Source organism: Phalacrocorax aristotelis, chromosome 7 (genome assembly GCF_949628215.1).
Source record: "Phalacrocorax aristotelis chromosome 7, bGulAri2.1, whole genome shotgun sequence".
NCBI classification, from domain to species: domain Eukaryota; kingdom Metazoa; phylum Chordata; class Aves; order Suliformes; family Phalacrocoracidae; genus Phalacrocorax; species Phalacrocorax aristotelis.
In genome coordinates, this window is record NC_134282.1 from 23927069 (window position 1) to 23948769 (window position 21701).

At 36.3% G+C, this 21701-nt stretch overlaps 1 protein-coding gene across 1 annotated transcript; it reads left to right on the forward strand.

The window, feature by feature from the left end:
• Window positions 1-10599: 10599 nt before the first annotated feature.
• On the forward strand, window positions 10600-21458 carry RBP2 (retinol binding protein 2). Its single transcript, XM_075098336.1, has 4 exons — window positions 10600-10672; window positions 16430-16608; window positions 19499-19600; window positions 21217-21458. Exons 1-4 carry the CDS (start codon window positions 10600-10602, stop codon window positions 21268-21270), a joined length of 408 nt encoding a protein of 135 aa, XP_074954437.1. The 3' UTR covers window positions 21271-21458.
• Window positions 21459-21701: the final 243 nt, after the last annotated feature.

A 21701-nucleotide genomic window follows, 5' to 3' on the forward strand; every position in this document is an offset into this window, starting at 1 on the left:
GGCTGGTTCCAGCTTCTTAAGGACCAAAACGCCCCAGATTTCCATTAGAAACTTTCCTTGTCATCTTTTGTGCAATGGAACACAAGGCAAATGTCTCCCAAAGACATACGCAGGATTATTTCAGAGAATGTTCTTTGCAGCATATGTACAATCTTTTATAATGTATTTTTGTCACACAGCAAGTCTGGGTTGTAGCCACATCAAGTGTCACATTACACAAAATTCCATTTCTGTTTCCAACACCCAGCATGATGGCATATATTTTTTACTATATTTCCAAACATATTTTGGTCACCAAAGAAACAGATAGGCACTTAAACTGCTGCAGGTCACTCAAAAACCTTACCAGGTGCTTAACTGTTAGTTAAAATTAACAGTACCTAAGTTGCCTGAACATCATGTGCATTTTTTTAGGAGAGCCTTTTGCCCTCTTCAGCCACATAAATGCTTTGAAAAGCTGGCCCAGTGTCATGCAGCACTTCCCACACCAGCTCGTGTAACTTCAGGAACATCTAGTTGCCTTCTCAGTCACATATTCCCCTGAAGTAAGCGAATGGTTTTCAGTACAAAAAACCAGATCAGTTTGGATTAATCAGATTCTCTCATCAGACACTGAAGATTTGGAGCAGGAATGCCTAAATCTGAGTGAAGGCAAATGTAGAGTACACCCCAATTAAAACAAATAACATTGTTCTTCAGTCCCACCTGCACAACAAAAATTAAAAAAGCCCCACCACACCAAAATCATCAATAGCAAAATAAATACAGCTTTCAATAACAGAGCTGACCAAAGGTCATGTGCCTAAATACAGGATGGCAGACTTCTTATCTTGCCTGGTAATACCTCCTCCTAAAGATGTCTGGATAAGTCAAGAGAAAAAATAAAGGTAATAGGTATTCATAGAAAAGGGCACTTATCATAAGAGGTATTTCTTTGTGACGTAAAGCTCTTCCTGGAGTCAGTACAACTTTTTTGGAGCACATTATGTGGTGTTGTGCAATGTGTGCATCCCACAGGACAAAAAAAAAGTGTTCATAAAACAGCTTGGGCAAAACAAGATTTTGCTTGCTTCATATTCCTTTCCTTTCTCATGCAAGTGCTCCTTATTTTAGGAAGATTCAGACTTGCAAAGCTGTACCATGGGTCATTTCAGTGCTTATTCGCTGATAATTTCATCTCTTCTCAGTGAAAGTATTTGCTGAAAAAACACTCTTTTTTTTTTTCCTCGAACAGATAGCAAAACTACCTGTAATTGTACCAGAGATTTCAAAAGGAGGTACTTCCATGTTTAAGATTAATGCACATATTTTTACATGTTGTAATTAGATATCTAAATTCAATCTACTGTCTGCATTGCAAATGTGTTTGAATGGAATTCTGCAAGGTACTGAGATCTCTGCCTTGATAAGAAAACTATTAAAACACAATGCTATCCACTAACAGAAAGCAAAAGGTTATGTAGGTGTGCTGGCTAGACAAAAGGCACATTACTTAGCAGCCTGCACGGTCAGACACTACTGAAAAAAGTATTAATGGAGGGAAGAGGAACAGTTCTGGGCTGCTTTTGATAAATCTGAACTTTCAGAGCATCCCATTAGAGACTCAGTCTAATGAGCATTCATGTAACAGACACTATATAAAAGGTTATAATAATGATATGATGTCTTCTTTGAAACCTCAGATATCACTGATTGCCACGCAGTAATATAAACTTTACTCACAAGTGAAGGATATGTTGTTGAACAGATATAGCAAATCGGCCTTCAAAGGCAATAAGCATATTCCAATTAACAGCAGGCATAAAGCAATCTCACAACTGACCATTAGCAGGGCTCATATACCTTCCAACAATGTTGTACTTTGCCATTGTCACTGTTACAACATGGTGCTATTTGAATCCTTAGAACTGCTGGCCGAACATGTAGATATTAGTCACAAGGAGGAAAGGGGATTATATTTTCCCCTCTCATGCTGAATATTGTTCTAAGAGAGGGGGTTTTTTCTACCACTAAATGCCCATTCATTGCAATCTCTTGATAACAGGGCTAATTCAGGCAGCAGTCCTCCCCCCCAGAAGATTATCTTTCAATTGAGAAGCAACAAAGCACAATACTCTTATAACCAATACACTTTCTTTTCCTTGACAGGGTTGTCTTTTACTAGCAACAAAGGCAATGATACACATCATTCTAACAGATATATAGGTTACTACAAAGACTTCTGTTTATGTTTGCCAAGTTAGAAAAAACTACCCAGATATCTATATTTTTACAAGTAACACATTTCATTTCAGCACAGGCCTTTGTTTTTCCTCTGTCACAAAGGAAGATGTCTCATAAGAAGTCTAATGGCACTGAAAAAAAAACTTCCCAGCTCAAGCTCCTTTTTCATTGTTGCTATCACAGGGGCCAAAGCTGACACTTCACTTGCACTGCTTTCACATACCTGACAGTCTGCATCTGTGTTCATAAAAAGGAGATACTTCTTTCTATATTGGTTTTTTCTCTACTCAAACCTCAGATCACCTGGAAATTCCCATACACTCAAGGTGAAGCCAAACAACTAATAACTATAGCTTCATACAGTCTGAAAGGGGCAAGTGGGAAAAATCTCTAGAGACCTAAGTGAGTACTTTCATTTTGCACTAAGCACCAAATAGTTTTAGCAAGACATAGGTTAACAGGGTTGTTCTGCCTTATTAATTCAGCTTCCTTAAGTTCTTTTTGGCAACTTTCTAGGCAAGCTGTTATACTAATTATATAGTGGATTACAGATAAAAATATATTTTTATATCCATCAATTTCTTTTTTCTTTTTATCTTTTTCTTTTCCTTCCTCCCTCCCTCCCTCCTTCCCTCCTTCCCTCCTTCCCTCCTTCCCTTCCCTTCCCTTCCCTTCCCTTCCCTTCCCTTCCCTTCCCTTCCCTTCCCTTCCCCTTACTTTACTTTTCACTTTTTCCTTTCCGTTTTCCTTTCCTTTTTCCTCTCCTTCCCTTCCCCTCTCCCTTTCCCTTTCCCTTTCCTATTAAACCCAATTAGTACATGAAAAACCTCATTGGTATAGTTCTTATCAATTCTAGGAAGCTTTTAACAGAAATTTGGAAAAGTAACTTTCAATTGCTCTCTCAAAAGTAACTCTCCTAATCAATCAGCTAACTTGCTTTTCACATATAAAGTAATGTATCATCATGATCATGTTCTAGGGAATTCTTTCCTAATCTGAGATTATATTTAATCCTCAGTTTTTCAATTTGTGTATCACCTAGTTCAATTCTTTTTCTCTTGTCTTTTACTCTTCTAGTGAAAGACGTTCTGCCATTCTGCTATATTATATATAAATATATTTTGGTATATCTATATCTACATCTACATCTATAAATTTTCTTCTAAAATACACGTTTTAAGAAACTTTATTTCCATTTGTATCTTCTTCTATATTAAATGTACTTGGTACTTCTTATTGAAAGCTGAAATCACCATACTTATCAATTCCCTATTTCAATTCAGACATCCAGTGGCAACATCAATAAATCAGATATAAATGATCCTTCCTCCTGCTTTGCTTCCATGTGCATACAGCTCCTGAAACAACTTGGTATCACTGCTATTAAGAACCTATCCTGTCAGATGGCTGGGAGAAATCTTACCTTCAGCAATGTGTCCTGAGTTATATTGCTTGGCCCACCACCAATGATTCTTAAATTGTCTGATTATATACATGCTTAAAGAGACATCTTGCAGTGTCCAGTATGTTACATTTGCATGTTAGTTAGCACAGAGTATACCAATTCATTTAACTACATCAGACAATATCTGGATTTTTCAAATTACATTTTTTTAAAGATTACTATAAATTTCCATCTTAAGTGCTATTTCTATCAAATAACTGCCAACTTAAAGCCAGCAGTTCACCACAAGGACAGGGAGACATCTAAACACCACTGTTACTACAACAAATTATTTTCTAAAAAGTACCAGGATGCACTGGAGAATTAAATACTGTCTTCGTTTCTCCAATAGGATATGGTGGAATGAGGCCAGAGCCCTTCCCACAGCAGGAGTGCTGTTGTGGAGCTGGAGATGCAGGCAGAGAAGAATAACCATGCAGCACTGTGGGAGGAATAAATTTATGAGATTTACAACACAGAGCATCCCTTAATCAACAGAAAATAGAGACATGCCTATGTTCTAAGAGATATGCAAAACCACAGATGATAGCATTCAGTTACCTAGAAGTAACTGAACACTTCTGGGTTACTAAGATAGAAAATTTTTCTAGCTAAAGCAGTAAGACTGACTTATGGCAAAAATAAAGCATTCAGGAAATAGATACACTCACCTATCTAGGAATTTTCCTAGGACTAGAATAACAGTTCTGTAACTGCTCTACACTGGTAGCAACATAATGAAAGAAAACAGGCAGAATATTATTGTGGGGTTTTATCAATACATCTGGACCTAATTTACAGCCCTTCTGAGACAGTGGCTTTAGATCCTTAAGGTTATCACAAGAATGGTTTTAAACTTTTTCTAGTGAATCCAAAATTGTGCACTATTTGCAACAGCTGATATGTCTTTTTCTCTTCATCTCGATTCTAGAACTTTAAGGAAAATCTTTCCATCATCAAATTATACCACTTATGAGGTATGTGACAACTTGAGGTCTAAGACATTTGATAGTATCCCTATAAAGAGTTCTGCAGATGAGGTAAAGGACTGTCTTTGTTTGACAAAACTGATTCTTTAAAATGTTATTCTAATGGATGAGACCCTGCATTAAAATGGCATTTCAGCTGTTATGGTCGGGCATGAACAAGCTAAAGGAAACACACATTTTCTTAGCTAAATTGTGCTTGTCATAGAAGCATCAAAGAAAAAACCTCACACTGCTTTCTACAGATTCTTTTCATTCAAAAGCCATCAATCAGTATTCCAGTTCAATGTCTGAGTAATGCAATCTTTATCTGACGAAGATAAGACGTGGCAGTTGCAATTACAAAACTTTGCCACAGAATAAATACAATTAAGTTATAGATTACATTTACAGATATTATTGCATAGCTCATGCAGGGAATTCAGATTCTGAAAAAATCTTTGAAGGGAAAACTTAGGCAGCCTTAATGGCAATGACACAGCACTTAAACTGGTAGGTTTTCAATCTCCGTTAAAGTTAGCCCAGGAGGACACATGCTTTAGTGGATAACATAAGGGGTTATACTCACTAACTTCCTCTGACTAGTGGCTTATTTCATGACCTTGGCCAAATCATGTTGCTCCCTAAGTTTTTCTGATTTTACAAACACTAATGATTTTAACTGTTTCCTTGAGGCCTGTGGATAAAGAGCATTAAATAAGTGCTCAGGACAATTAAGGAACAAATGAATTCAGTATTCCTCATTTATTTTGAAAATCAAGGTCAGCTTTGTCCATTGGATATTATTTCTCTATAGCATAATTTTTCATCATGCAAAACACTTTTTTTAAAGGGAGTTCTCAAGCCAATTGGATCCACTGGATGGTTTTTTATTATTATCAAACTCAGTAACATGATCACTAGTGACATTCTGAAGCCTCTAAGAGCTAATCCAAAGTCCTTAGTTAGAGAGGAGGAAGGCTTCTAATTAATAAAGTGTGTAGCACCTGCATCCAATTCCATCAGCAAAAGTAGATGGAGTAAGAGAGATAAGGATAACTGAAGACAGTCAGTCATTGATCAAAAGAAAAAATATCCAATGGCAGAAAGCCTATTATTTTATTTCTAACGGAGTGATTAAAAACGTATTTTTTGTGCATCTTTGTTTAAATTGGAGGTAAACATGAAATGTGCCAAACTAGCATAACTGCAAGTCGTGTGCAAGATCCTCACCCTGCCACAGCATTTGCAACCTGTCCCTAGTGTTTTGTCAACAATATGTCAGGTAAGTTCCTCTGCTGACATGTGAATGAAGGAGCTCTCTCTCCCTTCTCTTAGGTGTCAACAAAAAGTTTGTTCCTGCAGATTTCTGTTTTGGCATTATCAGCTAAGAATTGATGTTAAATAATAAGCGTTTAGCCAACAACCATATGTACAACTGGTTAAACTTCCATTCCTTCTCTGTAGGGTCCAGACCTGAACAAGCAAGCAACCTTAAGAGTCAGAAGCCAAAACTCTAATTAACTCCAAGACACTGAGGTAGGCTTAGTTGTATCTGACCTGGTGAGAAAGCTTATAAGCTAGGGATATCCAAGGTAGTTTGTGCCTTTTGATATTGGGGAAGGGCAACCATTAACAACTGGACAATCAAATACTATTTGCTGAGCCCATTTTGCAAACACCTTTTGATTCTGTCCTCTCCTGCTGTACACATCTCTCCTACTGCTCCTGCTACTTCTTAGTAAATTTCTCTGCCCAGTAGCTGATGACTATTTCACACAGCTGAATCTCCAAGGCCTGCAAGCCATCTTACATACTGACATGAAGCGGATTGCCTCCCTCCAACTTACTTTTAGTTATCATAATGTGACTCTTCATGTTTGTGCTGAACAGAGCCGTGAGCCTGGTGAGATAGCACCTCTGACAGTTTTTGCAGTAGCAGCCATCACTGAATACATTTCAAGTGATTAATTTTCTTAAAAATAAAAATAAACCTAGTGAGTGCACATGTGCTAACAAGTTAAAAATAATAATAGGTGTCTGTGACCATGCTGCTTCTGTCTGAATCCTCCAGAATTCAGTTGCTAAGAACAACTTACGCAGCTTGCCATATTTCTGTGTGTTAAACAACAACCAAATAACTATAGGCAAAAGTCCCAGCTGTCAAGCATGAGGAGTGTAGGGGCTGATCGGGGGAGTACAAGGCATTTTTCTCCTGTGTTATATATGCATATTAGATCATTTAAAAGGAAAATGAAATGAGGCAAGGACAGAGTGGGAAGCATGCTACCATGTCTTCAAAAGTACCATGCCCAAAAGTTTACAGAAAAAAACCTGTTTGACCAGTAGCTCTTTTCTTTATATAGTGCTTTACAGCATAATCTTTCCCAAGGGGAGTGCACTAGCAGCTCTTTCAGATAGCAAGCTACCCCAGGTAGCAAGCTACCCCACATAGGATTTCTCTTCCGGGCAGGTCCCAGATACAGTGAGAGGAACTGGAGGCAGGTGTCAGAAGTAGCATCCATGACTGCTGTCTCATTCCACAGAAACAACATTTGGGCCTCGCTTTTCAATCTTGTCAGTCTAGGATCTTTCTGTGAGCTGTTTTGTTTCAAACTGCCACTAATCAATATTGATTTGTAGGACAGAGGCAAGAAAAGCCATCTTTGTTTCTTTGCATACAAATAAAGACTGAAAAAGTTACTTAGGCTTTAACAAAAGTCTTTCGATTTTTCATGACTTTATTTCCAAGTTCTTACTACTCAGCCATAAAACTTATCCCTCGGTTGAAACCTAACACACCAGCTGTGAGCTCACAGCTTTGGTTTTTAACATACATATAGGAAAACCTGAGGAAGACACCTCCCTCCCCCGTTCCCAGGGTTCAATACATGGAATCCCTAGTGATTTTACTGATGGTCTTACAAGGAAAGGATGCTGAGAACAAAATAATATGACAATTACAAGCGGGCACCTTTTCTTCATTTCCCCAAACTTACATTTGTGGCATAGGAAGGAAATATTGTTTTGCCATTTTGAGAGTTTGTGTATGTAGTATATAAACAATACACACCGAGCAAATAGAATAATTTCTAAGATTTGAAGTGGATAATAAGTCAAAATTTTAAAGCTGAAATGTGACGAGAGGCAGGTCAGTATAACTAGCAAGGCACAGACGCAAGAGAATGCTGAGGATACAGTGAGTCAGTGATCTGCAGACTTACAATTATTCACATAGGGCTTAAAAAACTTGTGTTAACAGCATCTGTACTGTCTCTTGGCTCCGGGTGAGTTAGGTAGGTATTTGAATGTGGTAGAGGTTTTACTGCCTATCAAGATATTGATTCGTAAATAGAAAATTCTCTTTGTGGACCTTAACACAATGGTCTTTAAAAGCTCATGAAGCATCACAGAACTCTGTCAAGCCAGTATTTCATGTTTTCTTAATTCCCTACTCAGCCAGTTCTTTGACTGGTTAAATTTAGTGTCTGTAAACCTCCTAGTTGCATACCTGAAAAGGCTCAAGCTCAAGCTATTTCAGGCTGATGTCAGACGTGCTTAAAGAATTCCTAATATGGAGTTTACGTAATACACACAAGGCAAAAAAGTTATTTAAACAGATAAAAAGGGATGGGCATAAACAAAGCATCATTGTGAAAACCTGTGTAATTACGTGTGTACGCTGTTAGTTAATTATGGCCTTACATGTAACAGATGTTCTCATCTCGTAATTCATTTCCTCTGAATGTGGCTAGCTCTGCGTATCTACAGCAATAGAACCACCTATTTCTTTATTAGTTCTTAATGGATGTTAATTGTTGATGATCACATGGTACAGTTTCAGTCAGTTCTGCATCCTACCAAAATGACTGTTATATAGGAAGCAAACTACTTCAGAACTAAAATCAATGAGCATATAAAATCTCTCACCATGAGCTTCTAGCATGTGGTCTGATTTTAGAAGGTGATTGTAGACATTCAGTCTGAATCATTCCTTATAAATGCACCACTAGGCATTTGGAAATATAAGGTAAAACACTGAGTACCTGCTTATAAATTGGACATCATCTCTTTAGCACACTGAAGGAGAGAATAACTTCCAGTTGGAAAAACAGTGTGATAATGCACCTAAAGATTATTATGTGTGTGCACAAGGGAACTCATGTAGCTTACACAACTGATTTTGAGTGGTTGTGAGTGGCTGACTTGGGAACAATAACCTTTTCTTTTTCTTGTTTTTATACAATCTTCTAGTGTATACATAAAATGTATAAATAATAATAATGTATTTATTAACATTGATGCAATGTGGAGGCTAAGAAAGTACACAAAGATTTGTAAAATCAAATCTATTGCATAAATATTACCTATCACCACAGAACAATATTATAAGCACAAAAATTTTCAAGTTTCACTTTCAAAATAACATCATTCAGAGTGCTTCATCTAGAAATTCTTATAGTAGAAGCAAATACATAGTAGATGTATTCAGCCCAATAAATTGTGCTTGAAATGAGGCATATGTTTTAGAAAGCCACCCTCTGCCTATTTAAGGATTTCAGTGATTACCAGTTTCCCTGGGCAAACTGGTTTATAGACAAACTACGCTCTACAGTTAAGAATGCAGTTATCTTCCTATGTGCATTCAAGTAGGAATTCACCTAGCTTCAACTTTCAGTCACTGCAGTTCCTTGAGCCTTTGTCTGATGTCTGACTGAAAACCCTCTTAATACCTCTTGTAATTATAGGTCAATACTTCTTTTCTTTCTCTTAAATTAGCTCCTTAGGTATCATGCAAGGCATTTTAAGAACTCAGCTCCCAGAAACTCTCAACATTTTTTAGTTTTTTCTTTTTAATCTCTGTAAAATTTTTCAGCATTTGTGGATTACATTAAACTTCAACAAAGTGAAAGCATACAGAAGACGTAAGATCAGTAACTCTTCAATTTACTTATTTCTGAGTTGGAGTTCTAGAACTTACTACTTTTCTACTAAAGTTTTTAATACTATTCCCATTAAAAAAAAAAAAAAAAAGAGAAAGAAAAGCAAGGAGTTTTGGGCTCTTGATCACTTCAATCTGGAGAGCTGTCTGAGTTGACTAATTAAATGCAAAGAATTTAAAACTTTAACTTATATTAATTTGCTTTTAGTGCTTACTTTAAATTCCAATGAAGTTCTACTGCACATTCCAATTCTCCATTCAGACACATTCTGAATGTGCTTATTTGCACAACTGAAATCTGTGCTTTTCCCCACAACAATATGATGCTACTGGATGAAAAATGCCTTTCTAACACAAACTGCTATGTTTCAGAGTAATTAAAAAATAATTTTAAGCTAGGATTGATACTAAATATGATTGATTTCAATTTACATTTGCTAAACCTGCTGCTACATTAAAGCAAAAACATAGAAGTGCAGCTGGTGTAAGTGCAGCTATTGGTATACAGATATTTTGAAAAACAAAGCAAAACAAAAATATTTTCAACGGAAATATTCCCTTTTCTGCTCTGCCTTACATTTGTTGCACATTCAAGACTTCCATCAATTTTAAATGGGAGTTCTGGGTGTGCCAGCTCTGTAAGACTGGTGCTTCATAGGGGAAGGAGCTGAAAAAGAGAATTCACCTTGGAAACTTTAGCTGGGTTGTACAATTTGCCACTGTGTTCAATATATTTCAAAGGTATTCCATAATGGCTAGTAGTTCTTTACAAAGGTCACTGTAAAATCATATCCTGTATTACTACATACTTCAGAAAGTGTTCCTTGTCTGCCAGCTGTTCAGCTGAACTTTGTTAATGAAGGCGAAGTCTTCTGAGGTTATCACTCTGACCCTTAAACTGTATTATCTAGAAAACCATAAACCCTATAAAAAAAGATATAAAAAGGTTTATAAAGCATTCTCTGAGCAGATCCTGTTTCCAGACTCACCTTTTGATCTGAAGTTGGTTTTAAGCTCTTACCACCATGCCTGCTGATTACAATGGAACATGGGAAATGGAAAGCAGTGAAAACTTTGAAGGCTACATGGTTGCTTTAGGTAAATGAAAAAATATTAACTATATAAAAAGAAAATGTTTCAATTATAAGTAAAATCCTTCTAAAAATTAATGAGACTATTTCTGTAATGTGTGTTGGGGCATAAGGGTTTCTGCCAATGACATTAAAAATCAAGTAATTGTAATGTGCCTATAATTACAATGATTTAAGCATATAAGCAAGAGAAGACTTGTAGCCAAAGATATTAGTCTTTATTTAGATAAATGAAAAAACAGAAACCAATGGGAAAATAAACAAAACAACCAAACAGGCTTTCAGAATCGTAAACTCTTTTTTATTCCTGGTATATACTTACTGTACCAGTCCAGCCACAACCCCATTGGCTCTGTTAAAGAGGAATAGGATATTCTATATCACTAAAGCAACAGTAGTGTTTAGTTCTTAATTAGTGCTTTGAACTAATAGAAGTTATATGTACCAGTTGCATGGTAAAGGCAATAAAAGCCTTTGAAAGCATTTAAGGATAAGCGGGCAGATATTTCTGACAATATTTGTGGGAGTCATCCCTGCACAGCAAGGAACCTTAAGTCACAGGAGTTCTTAAACCTATGTTTATGTAGTTAACTAAGCTTAATTTCACTTGGTTATGACCATCATTGATGACAACAATATACGTGTACATGCAAAAAGAGATGTTCTGCTCTTTAGGCAACTTTCATTTACTACTTTCTTAGCCTCTTTATCATTAGAGGCCTGATAGCAGCACTTTGTGTATCTGTTGTGTAGTATATTGAGCATACTCTTTGTAGATGCTAGAATACTAAAACACTGTTAACAGAATGCAAGCAATATACTTGTTGATTCATATCAAGATTAAGTTTGTGTTGTTTGTAGATTTATTTTTCTCCACACTGACAGACTCAGTTCTTGTAGTGACTGAAGACAATTTTATGAAGAAATGTCTTTTGCTGCACCTATTATTTTCAATATAAATTGCCTTTCAAGCATTTCTGTTCTTGTAAAGGCATAAACATTTTGTTCCAGGTCATTATGATTATGCGAGTAGTGTGCAGGAAATCCTTAATCTACTTAGGTTAGCAGAGATGCAGATCATTAATTTGCTGAAAAGAAGAAATAATAGAAGACATCAACATTTCCCAATAATTTCTTCAGTACACTCTGGATTGGCATTGAAAGAACAGTTATCACCTTTCTGGCACTGCAGCAATATAGCTGCATTCCAGAAACTGCAAAAAGTATGGGAGCTAGATTTATACATGTATGAGAAGTGTAATCTTTAGAATCGAGAATCTTCTCCCAGCTCTACTACATCACAGATGAAGGGCATAAAGGGCTGTTGTTTCCTTACCACACATGGTGTCTATAAAACTTACAAAGAAAAGGAGTCATTAGAGTTGGCTAATTTAACCTAGATTGGAGGAGTCTGTCTGGCTCTGAATCATAAATTAGCATGTGGCAAAAATCAAACCTGTATTTTATTTTTATGCTTAAAATTGATAGCCCTCAGGGGCCCAACTGGGTCTATGCACTTCTCATTCCCAGGTGTCTCATTGTTTCCTGTCTCATGGTCATTGATTTCTATCTTCTGTTTAACATTTGCTCTTCTTATTTCTCTGCCTTTCTACAGTAGCTGACACCACTGTAAGAGTAATGCTGATAAACAGGAGCTTTTTCAGGCCAAAGTATCTTGCACTTGTCACCAGAAGTCAAGATCAGACTTGTGGCTTCTTGTGCTTTGTTCAAAAGGTGTTGAGTCAAGTTAATGGAGATCTAAAGAACTTGCCTGCTCAGATTGCAAAATATTTATTTGTAAAGAGGTAGATTATAAAAACAATTCAGTGGTTCAAAATCAATAAGTACACTGTATAGCCATTTTCCACAAGCTAAGAAAATATATTTGTTAGGAAGAAGAGTACAACACATGGAAAGTAATCAGGTAATTAAATCTAACAATTTTCAAGTCATTCTCAATGCCTACACTAGCGACTGATTTAGGAACAACTACCAAAAAATCCTTAACTGAGATGAAAAATTTCATGCTTTAACTGATTTTCTACTAGTTTTACTGTCATCAGAGAATCTTAACCCTAATTTATTTATCTGTTCAAATTGAAAGAGAAGAAATACACATAAACTCTCATCATTATTCAACAAGAATTGAAAATAGTTATAATTTCCTTAAAGCTTCAACTCCTTTGAGAGAGAAAAGCAACTTTCATTATTCATAGTTTTTAGCCTTTGCATTTATGGAGAAAAGCTCAATAAGTTTAGGGAAGTCTATAAATACACACATACACCTGCAGGGTACAAAAAAAATCCATTTTTTAGAAATAAGAAAGGTTAAGCCAATATTAATTTCAGGAGAAAGATACACACTAACTGAAGTGATTTGAGCGCTGGGGTTTGACAGTTATACATAAAGAATAATTACTACTTTATATGCAACTGAAATGTGATTTCAGCATTAAATACGCCAACTGCAAGTGAGCCATAGGGCCTGTTGGTCTGGATGATACTTAAGTCAACTACTAGTTGTCACACATTGACTGTTCCAGGCCATCTTCATCTACCTCAGGCTTCTCACACTGCCTGCCTCAGCCTCTGGTCATACATACAATTCTTGCCTCTAATCCAGTTCTCTCTGCTTTGGCTCTGCTTCAGTCCTGTCTCAGCTCTTTGCTCCAAGACCTGACCTACTTTTGTCGGGTGTTACTCTAAACACCAGTCATAATGGTCATCCTGCTCTAGTTCTGCCTTGCTTTCTAGCGATAAATTTCATCGTATTTGGTAACTCTTTGGATAATTTTCTTTATAAAATCTCTTTACCTTTTAGGTTTATTCTTTCCTTATTTTTTTAGGATGCAAATTAAACACTTGTGGTGTGCATATTTCCTTTCAAAAAGGATTTGCAATTATGATGATATCTTTTCATTTGGTTGTAGTGACCATCTCATTATTGTTCCTTTCTTCCTTTCCAGGGTATCATTGGATGAGATTCTTGTATTGTTTATTTCAGTTGAGCTATAACATTTCACTTGTGTTTGTCCTAAAATTCAGGAAAAATGTCAGGGAAAAGGATACCCGCTGCTTAATAACATATATTTCTTTGAATTTTAATTTACTCACTGTAGAATTTAAACTGTGATTTTCACTCAAATTCAATAAAATTTTGGTGTCTGTCTTAATACAAATATTAATTATATCTCCTTTAAACTAAACTTTAATTATTATCATCCTTATATTCTGATCCTTTTTTATTAAGTAATCCATTTTCCAATTTTATAATTCTTTTCTGTATCTCAAATGCTAGTATGAGTTGGTCTTCAGCAGTTCTTCATTGCGTTTCAGTGGCACCCTTAGAACCATTTCAGTCAGCGGATAAATTATTACTTTGTTATTATTCAAGGAGGTGGATTTTTGATCCCTTTCTGATCTTATATATCCCAATGGAAACTGGGAGAAAAATGGATGGATCCAGCCTACAACAGGGTCTGGACTACAGGCATCCAATACTGGGAAGCCTGCAGTTCATGAGCATAAAAGAGCTTGATCCACTCAATAGTCTAAAAAAAAAAACAAGTGGAAGTATGTGTTAGAATGAGGAATGTAATATAGGTGTATTTTTCCTCTGGTTCATTGCCTACCCTGGGCAGACTGTACTGGAGAGGTACTCACTGAACTTTCTGATAAAACTTTCAAACTACTTTCCCAATAAGAATGCCAGCAACCGGTTGGGATGAAGGAGGTATTTGCACCAGTTGTCTGGCTCTGGCCCTTCAAAGTATGTCATGATTTTTTGTGTATAAAGGCATATATGTAAGTTATACTAATTAAAAACTGCCAATAAATTAGCAAAAAAAAAAAGCAACACCAAAACCAATGCAAAGATTCATACGGCTATAGGTGATTCTCAGAATGGAAAGAAATTATGTGGAAAGGGTAAAAAGATATTCTTCTGCTCTGTCTCTCACAATTTTACATGTGATTAGTATTTTAAGTATTCAAGCACTCAGGTTCAAAGCACGCTGAGGTTTCGGTTTTTTAAAATTCATCAATCCTTTTAATTAATGCATATGCATTTCTATACTTTAATTAAAGAATAGTTTTGCCCTTGAAGCCAGAAACTTTGATTTTATTATAAACATGTTACAAAGTATTTTAATCTACTATAATAGAACAATATATCATTTTTATTGCTTGTATTGTTCAAAATGCAGTTATGAAAACCATGCTTTAATAAAGCCTCCCCTGATTTTTCTCCAGGAGCTACAAGACTAATATATTAGTCAGAAATAGCATTTCTTTAGAAGTCTAGACAATTTTTTTCCCTCATAGAGAACTACATTTTATTTTGCCTGGCTATAAATCAGACCCAGAGATGCCTTTAATCCACCACAGCAGATAAAATATACCTGAGAAGTCTTGAATATAAATACTGAACAAGAACATTATGCCCCATGTTAAAAAGTCACAATTTTTTGCAAGCCAATCCTCTTTCTCAATTTGATTAGTACTTCACAAGTAGTATAATGAATCTACCAAAAGAAAAAGGGCTCCATTAGTATGTGGCATTGGTGAGTTGACAATGATTAATTCACATGTGAAACCACTAAAGGACGGCTAACAAACCAAAACCATTTTTCAATCTCTTGCAGAAGCATGTGAGATTATTTCATTTGCATATAGCACCATAATAAGATTCACTGCCAGCTGGTCAGAAATATTTATTGCAGATGGTAATGCAGCTGGCATTAGGTGGACTGTCTGGGGCAAACTGTCATCATGGTAATATATATTCCCCTTCTGGTAACTTTCAATGCATTCAGTTGCAAGCAGTTGTTTACATTATAATGTTAGTCTTCATCATGAACAAAATAAGGATGTTAAGGAGATTGGTACGGCGTAAAATGTTGACAGAATATTAAACAGGAACTGTCAAATGCTGTAGTTTGATACTTTTTTGACTTTGAATTTATCTCCCTTTAACATCTAAACTACAATTTATTTCTGTCTAACAATAATGGATAAGCCAGGCTTTTATTTGATTGTTTCTTTTTTATTTGTTAGTATAATTTTCATTATTTTTAAATTAATTAATTAACCTTTTGTATACTCCCACAGACTGTAGGTTCATCATAAAAGTCACATGCCAAAATCCCCTCGATTACATACTCATTCTAACATGCTTCTTTGCTGAAAATTAATATTATTCTGAGATCCTTCTTTTGGGGGTGGCCAACATTTGTAACCCTGCAGGACACATACCAGTACCCTCATATGCCTAAGAACTACATGATTTACACTGCACGCTTAGAAAAGGGAATGGCTCCCAGGCATAAGAATAGCACTCCTGGCATCCCACAGCTTCATGTGTGAGTGAGGCCAAAAAGGCAATGTTTGTCTTAATAGCCCCTGTTGTTCCACATTATCCAAAAAACTGGAGATTTGGGTGATTTAACATGCCAGCATCTGTTCACTACTGGTTGTAAGTTGTAGATCTGCTCACAATATTCCCACAGATATCCTGCTAATAAATACATTTATAATCAGTGGAAGATCCTCAAATTGAAAGCCTACTTGCAAACACAAGATTCTTTTTGTTTGAAATTGTCTTTTTCTCTGCGAAATGTTGCAAGTAAAAGCATCATTTGTGGAACTATGTCCCACATAAAATGTATTTTTAAATTATGTGTAAATATAAGTGCTTTGGTTTTTTATTTTTGGTAATGAATATTGGAATTTTCGGTGTGATACTCTCCTTGCTGTTTTTTGGCAGGTATTGATTTTGCAACTCGTAAGATTGCAAAACACTTGAAACAAACAAAGGAGATTATTCAAGATGGAGATAATTTTAAAACAAAAACACTGAGTACTTTCAGAAACTATGAACTGAATTACACTGTGGGAGTGGAGTTTGAAGAACATACCAAAGGACTGGATAACCGAGTGGTAAAGGTAAAAATTCAGCACCTGATATGTGTTTACACTTACTGTCAGCATTAGGAGTGAGCAGTTCCAAAAATCAGCTGAATACATAAAAAAAAAAAACCCACAACACAATATTTTACAGACATCAGAGGTTTTTTATAAAGCAGAAATAATTGGCATCTTGAGACAGTTTTCTTTCCTGCTACAAGGATTTATTATAAATGCAAATCAGGATGGTTACTCAGATACGTGAGGACACTCATTAATTACATGGTTTTCTACTAGGGGATTTTTCCAGCTTTTCTATGGTACACCTTTATGTATTTAGAAAGTAGCAAAACTGTATTTTTGCCTATGTATCTTCCTTAATGAAACTGGAAATTCATCCCTTTGAATTTAGGACTTTATCTGTGTCAAGATAAATTTTCCGTTCTAGATGGCTAGGGTCACACTGTATTTTTAATCTGAGCCTGCCCAACCTCAGTTGGACAGTTTAACAGTTGGAAACTTTTAAAAATAATCCTGCACTCAGCTATTAACCTTAAGGGAGCTTTGGGAAGGGACAAGAGAAAAATGTGAGCCAAAGTTAGCACTGATACAGGTAGCAGGCCTACTGACAGTGGTAGACAGGCAAGGAAGCCCAGCAGTGCATGCTTTAATATCTTCAGGATTATAGGAGGAACCTGAGATCAAGATTCCCCTAGGAAACTGTGGGCATATGTTCAGACACCTTTCAGTGAGATATGTGGAAAGTAATGTTTAGATCAAGGACCTTATTGTGTGCTAGCCCATGCCCTACCTCCTGCAACAGACAGAGACAACTAATAAGTCTGTTCCTGTGAGGCATTCAAACAGGACAGTACTTAATCAAGATTTTCAAAGGTAGAAAGGCCTTAAATTTCCCTTGACTGTCCACGTCAGTCTTGCTAATCTCACATCACCTGCCTGTCTTTATCATCAGCCACGGAATCTACCTGCATCAACACTCCTGCCAATTACCTCAGTTTTGTTCTTCCACTCAGCTTTCAGCTCTCTTGCTCTTCGCCAAACATATGCTGTCTTTTCCATCAGTATCTTCTCAATAAACAAGGTTTCAGAACTTGTTGCCAAACTCTGAGAAGCTGAGATCAAAGCTCACTGTCAATGAGACCTGTTTTGTTTTGGCAATTGCCACAGGAGATTGGCAGCATAAAGGACATGTTTACATTTGAACTCACATTATCCGTCACTGCAGTGCCACAAATTTAACAGAGGCATTGTTTATTCACTACGGATCACTTCTCATTCTCAAACTAACTTTGTGCAGTGACTATGACTTCTTCCAAATTATTTCTCACTCGCAGCACTGCAAGCCATCAAATAATAAGACCCATTTTTTCCAGTATCCTGAATATCCCTATTTCTAAATTTTCTTCCTATCACTTTCTCCAGTGGGTGGGACATACTCCTGTGACAGAATTTATGCTTTAAAACATTGCGCCCAAATCTCTTTAGATCAGTTGAAGGCATTACTAAGGATCTAAGGACTCATTAGTTGCATCCCTCCTTAAATCCATAGACTAAAGCTCCTGTAGTGCTCTTCACCACTATCAAAGCCATTGCCTTTCTGTGCAAAATCATTCCACGTGCAGACTCCCCTCTTCACTATCCATTATTTGGAAGGAAGGGGAAAAAAACAGCTTGTACAATTATAACCCTACCTGATTTAATCATTTTTGCCTAATATTCTTTTCTAAACAAATTATATTATTTGTTTCTAACAAGAGAAGAGAGAAAAAGGAAGCGTGTCGAGCCATTATTCTCTGGACTGCTCTAAAATAATTTCCTGGTCATTTTACTAACAAAATAATGCCTCAAACACATTGAAGTTAGATGAAGGCAATAAAACTACTAGGCAACATTTAAATATAAAGAGGGCATGGATAATTTAAAGAGCATGTAGCTTAAAAATTCCGTAAATAAGAAAGAAGTTAAATGAAATTAGTTTTGTCTCATTATTAATAGAAAGCTCCCTCATAAGAGAAATAAATCATCCAGTGCTGAACTAGAAAATTAATTAAGCTCCCAATACTCTTAGAGCTTTTTAATAACTGAACTTCTACTGACTATAACTGGTCTCTGATGAGGATTTGCCTATGATACATGGTTAAATGTCTCCCTAAAGTACAATGGTTCAAATCTAGAACAATTCAAAGTTGCTTTGAATGTACTCTAGTGTATCTGGGTAGAGAATTTAGCCTGTAAAGAGAACTTTTCCTAATAGATATGGTCATCCTGCTCCTGGACAAGAATCAGCATATCCAAAACCCTGTATAAGTAATAGACTCCGAATCACACCCAATCATTAAATGGTTGAGGATGGAAGGGACCTCTTGAGATGACCTGGTCCAACCCTGCTCAAGCAGGGTCAGATAGAGCATGTTGCCCAGCTGATGATCATATTTTTTTAAAGGTCTTTTGTGAAAGTGCATGAAAATACAGAAACTTATTGCGTGAGATGATATTAACATACACTTCCTCTTGTTATTTTCTGCAGAGCTAGAAAAGGTGTTAGCACAGCACTAGTTGCTATAAGCCGCCAGGTCTTCGCTCATGACACCTTATAATCTTTTTATTAATATCTTTAAACAGCAAGGAAAAAAGATACAATCTGCATACATTGCACAAGTATCTGTTAATTCACTCAGCTGTTCACTAGTTAGTATGAATCTATATTCATAGATGTGAAGAAATGCATGGAAATGACAACAAAACAGTAAAAGCTTGACATCAAAACGCTGTTTTTATCTTGAATGGTAGGAAGCATTTTCATCTTGAATGGTAGGAATTGTGTCTTCTGATTGTTTGATTGAGCTTATTTTCATGTATTTGTAAACTTCTCGTTAATGTATCTAAGTTAATTATCTGATTCATGCAGACACTAGTGACCTGGGATGGTGACAAACTGGTATGTGTTCAGCAAGGTGAAAAGAAAAATAGGGGCTGGAAGCACTGGATCGAAGGAGACCTACTGCATCTGGTAAGGGCTGCTATACAGATACGTAGCATGTAACTGAGACTGCAACAAAGTATGGTTTTCCGTTTCAAAGGGTTTATTACTTGTTCTAGTTAGAATGGTCTTTATTTAGACAGCTTTGATCTCTGAACTCTAAGGAAATCCCCTCCTCTGCTACAACTCAGGAATGCTTGGTTTCTTTCCATCTGTTCCCAATTAAGTCATAACCCTGCAGTGTTTTTTTTTTGCTCCACCCCACTGCCCTCTAGCTATTAACCCTTCTTGTTACACTGCACCTCTAACATCATCTTGTTCATATATAATCACTGGTAGGGGGGAAAAATTTTTTTAAAAGCCAGTATGGCACAGATTGCAAGAAAAAAAATAATTTTACATGGAGGCACTGTGAAATCGTAGCATATCTCTGGATACTCAAGAGGATCCTGAAAACAACATACACTGCAATTATCTTGTGCTAGTACAATAAAAAGTCAAAATATTCATACATCTGAGTATGAAGTAAGCTGGAGCCCAAAGATAAAAGAGGTGAGTCCAAGAGAGGCCAGAAGAGCCTGTGCAGGAAATAAGCAGTCAGTGAAATCCAGAAAGATTACAAAATAATAGATACATAATGATAATTATTCCAGAGTTTCTTGGGAAGGCAATCAAGAAATGGGCGTGATAATGTTGGGTGGTGCAATAGGTGGGTGCCAAAAGATTATGGAAGAGACTTCATTGTTCTTTCTCGTGGTTTGCATCTAGACTTGTACTCCTTCATCAGTTTACCCTCCAGATAGTTGGCATGGCCAACCACATTGCCTCAAGTCTGTATGCTTGAAAGGTCAAAGCAATGAATTAAAAAACACTACCTGCCACCTAACTTAAAGCCAACTGTCCAGTACACTGTTGCAACTCTATTTTAACACATATTGAAAACCTGACCTGAAAAACGTTCTACATGCTGGCACTAGGATTCAGGCTAAGACTGGAGGAAACAAAGAGGGAGAGCAAAGAGATACTTACAACAATCTTTAGAAACTCTGTTGCAGGTTTGGCCAATTACTGGACAAAACGCCAGCTTCAGCTCACTTCAAACTCTTGTTTGGCACAGCAATGCTGGCTAATCAGAAGACTAAGCAAACTGCATTGCAATGTGCAGGTGTGCCAACATTTACAAGGTCGGCTGCAACACCAGGCAAAAATGGTGTGTTGTTCTGGCCCCTGAAAAATGGCTGGGCACATCTCTGAAGCAAATGTCCTCATCTTTTAAAGATTCCTCCATTTTTTTTTATTTCATTGCTTCTCATGAATTATGAGGTAACATGTGAATTATAAACTATTACAGTATAGTGCTCTAATAACAGAGCATGAAAAAACCTTGCATTAAAGAGCAAATTTTAGGCATTTTTCATGTTTATTCTTCTTAGTGGTTAATTCAAGTATTAAAACCTAATTACTGCAACATGTGATGTGTGCCTGCTGATTGGTTACATATACTACACTGTTCTTTCTGTTCCCTTTCTCATAAGCGTATCTTTTTAATGCAGTTGCTCAGTTGTAGTAATTTCTGGTGGGGTCTGCTGTGTATGCAAAATACAACCTGTACCAGTATATACTTACTAATTGTTTTAATACTGTAGGAACTGACATGTGAAGACCAGGTGTGCCATCAGATATTTAAGAAGAAAAACTAAAACTGACCCAAAAGCCACCCAGATCTTCATCACACTATTATGGTATTATGTTTTGTCTAAAAAGAAGAACCGAGCTAGATTTGCAATAATTCTTTGACACTGCTATGTGAATATATTTTGTGCCTGTTTCTGGAAACAAATATTTTATAGAAATAACATCAGTTACAAACATATAAATTCCTTTGCCTTTCAGTTGGAGTTAAATAAAAGTAATTTTCTCTCAAATAATGCTTTCCTACATTTTTGTAATCATTTCCAGAGGAATGTCCTTTAGCAATAAGGCTGAAAATTAACAGTCACAATTATCGCAACTATAGTGTATCTCTCTGCAGTGCTGTAATATCATAATATATTTGGATGACTGAGTAAAACTGGACATTCACTGGACTGCTTCTATTTGATTTAGTCCTTGATCACTTAGTCCACATTTT

Coding starts and splice junctions, on each gene's coding strand:
- RBP2 (XM_075098336.1), top strand. CDS start 10,600: ATGCCTGCTGATTACAATGGAACATGGGAAATGGAAAGCAGTGAAAAC. Junction 10,673..16,429: donor AGGCTACATGGTTGCTTTAG/GTAAATGAAAAA, acceptor GTTTTTTGGCAG/GTATTGATTTTGCAACTCGT. Junction 16,609..19,498: donor TGGATAACCGAGTGGTAAAG/GTAAAAATTCAG, acceptor TGATTCATGCAG/ACACTAGTGACCTGGGATGG.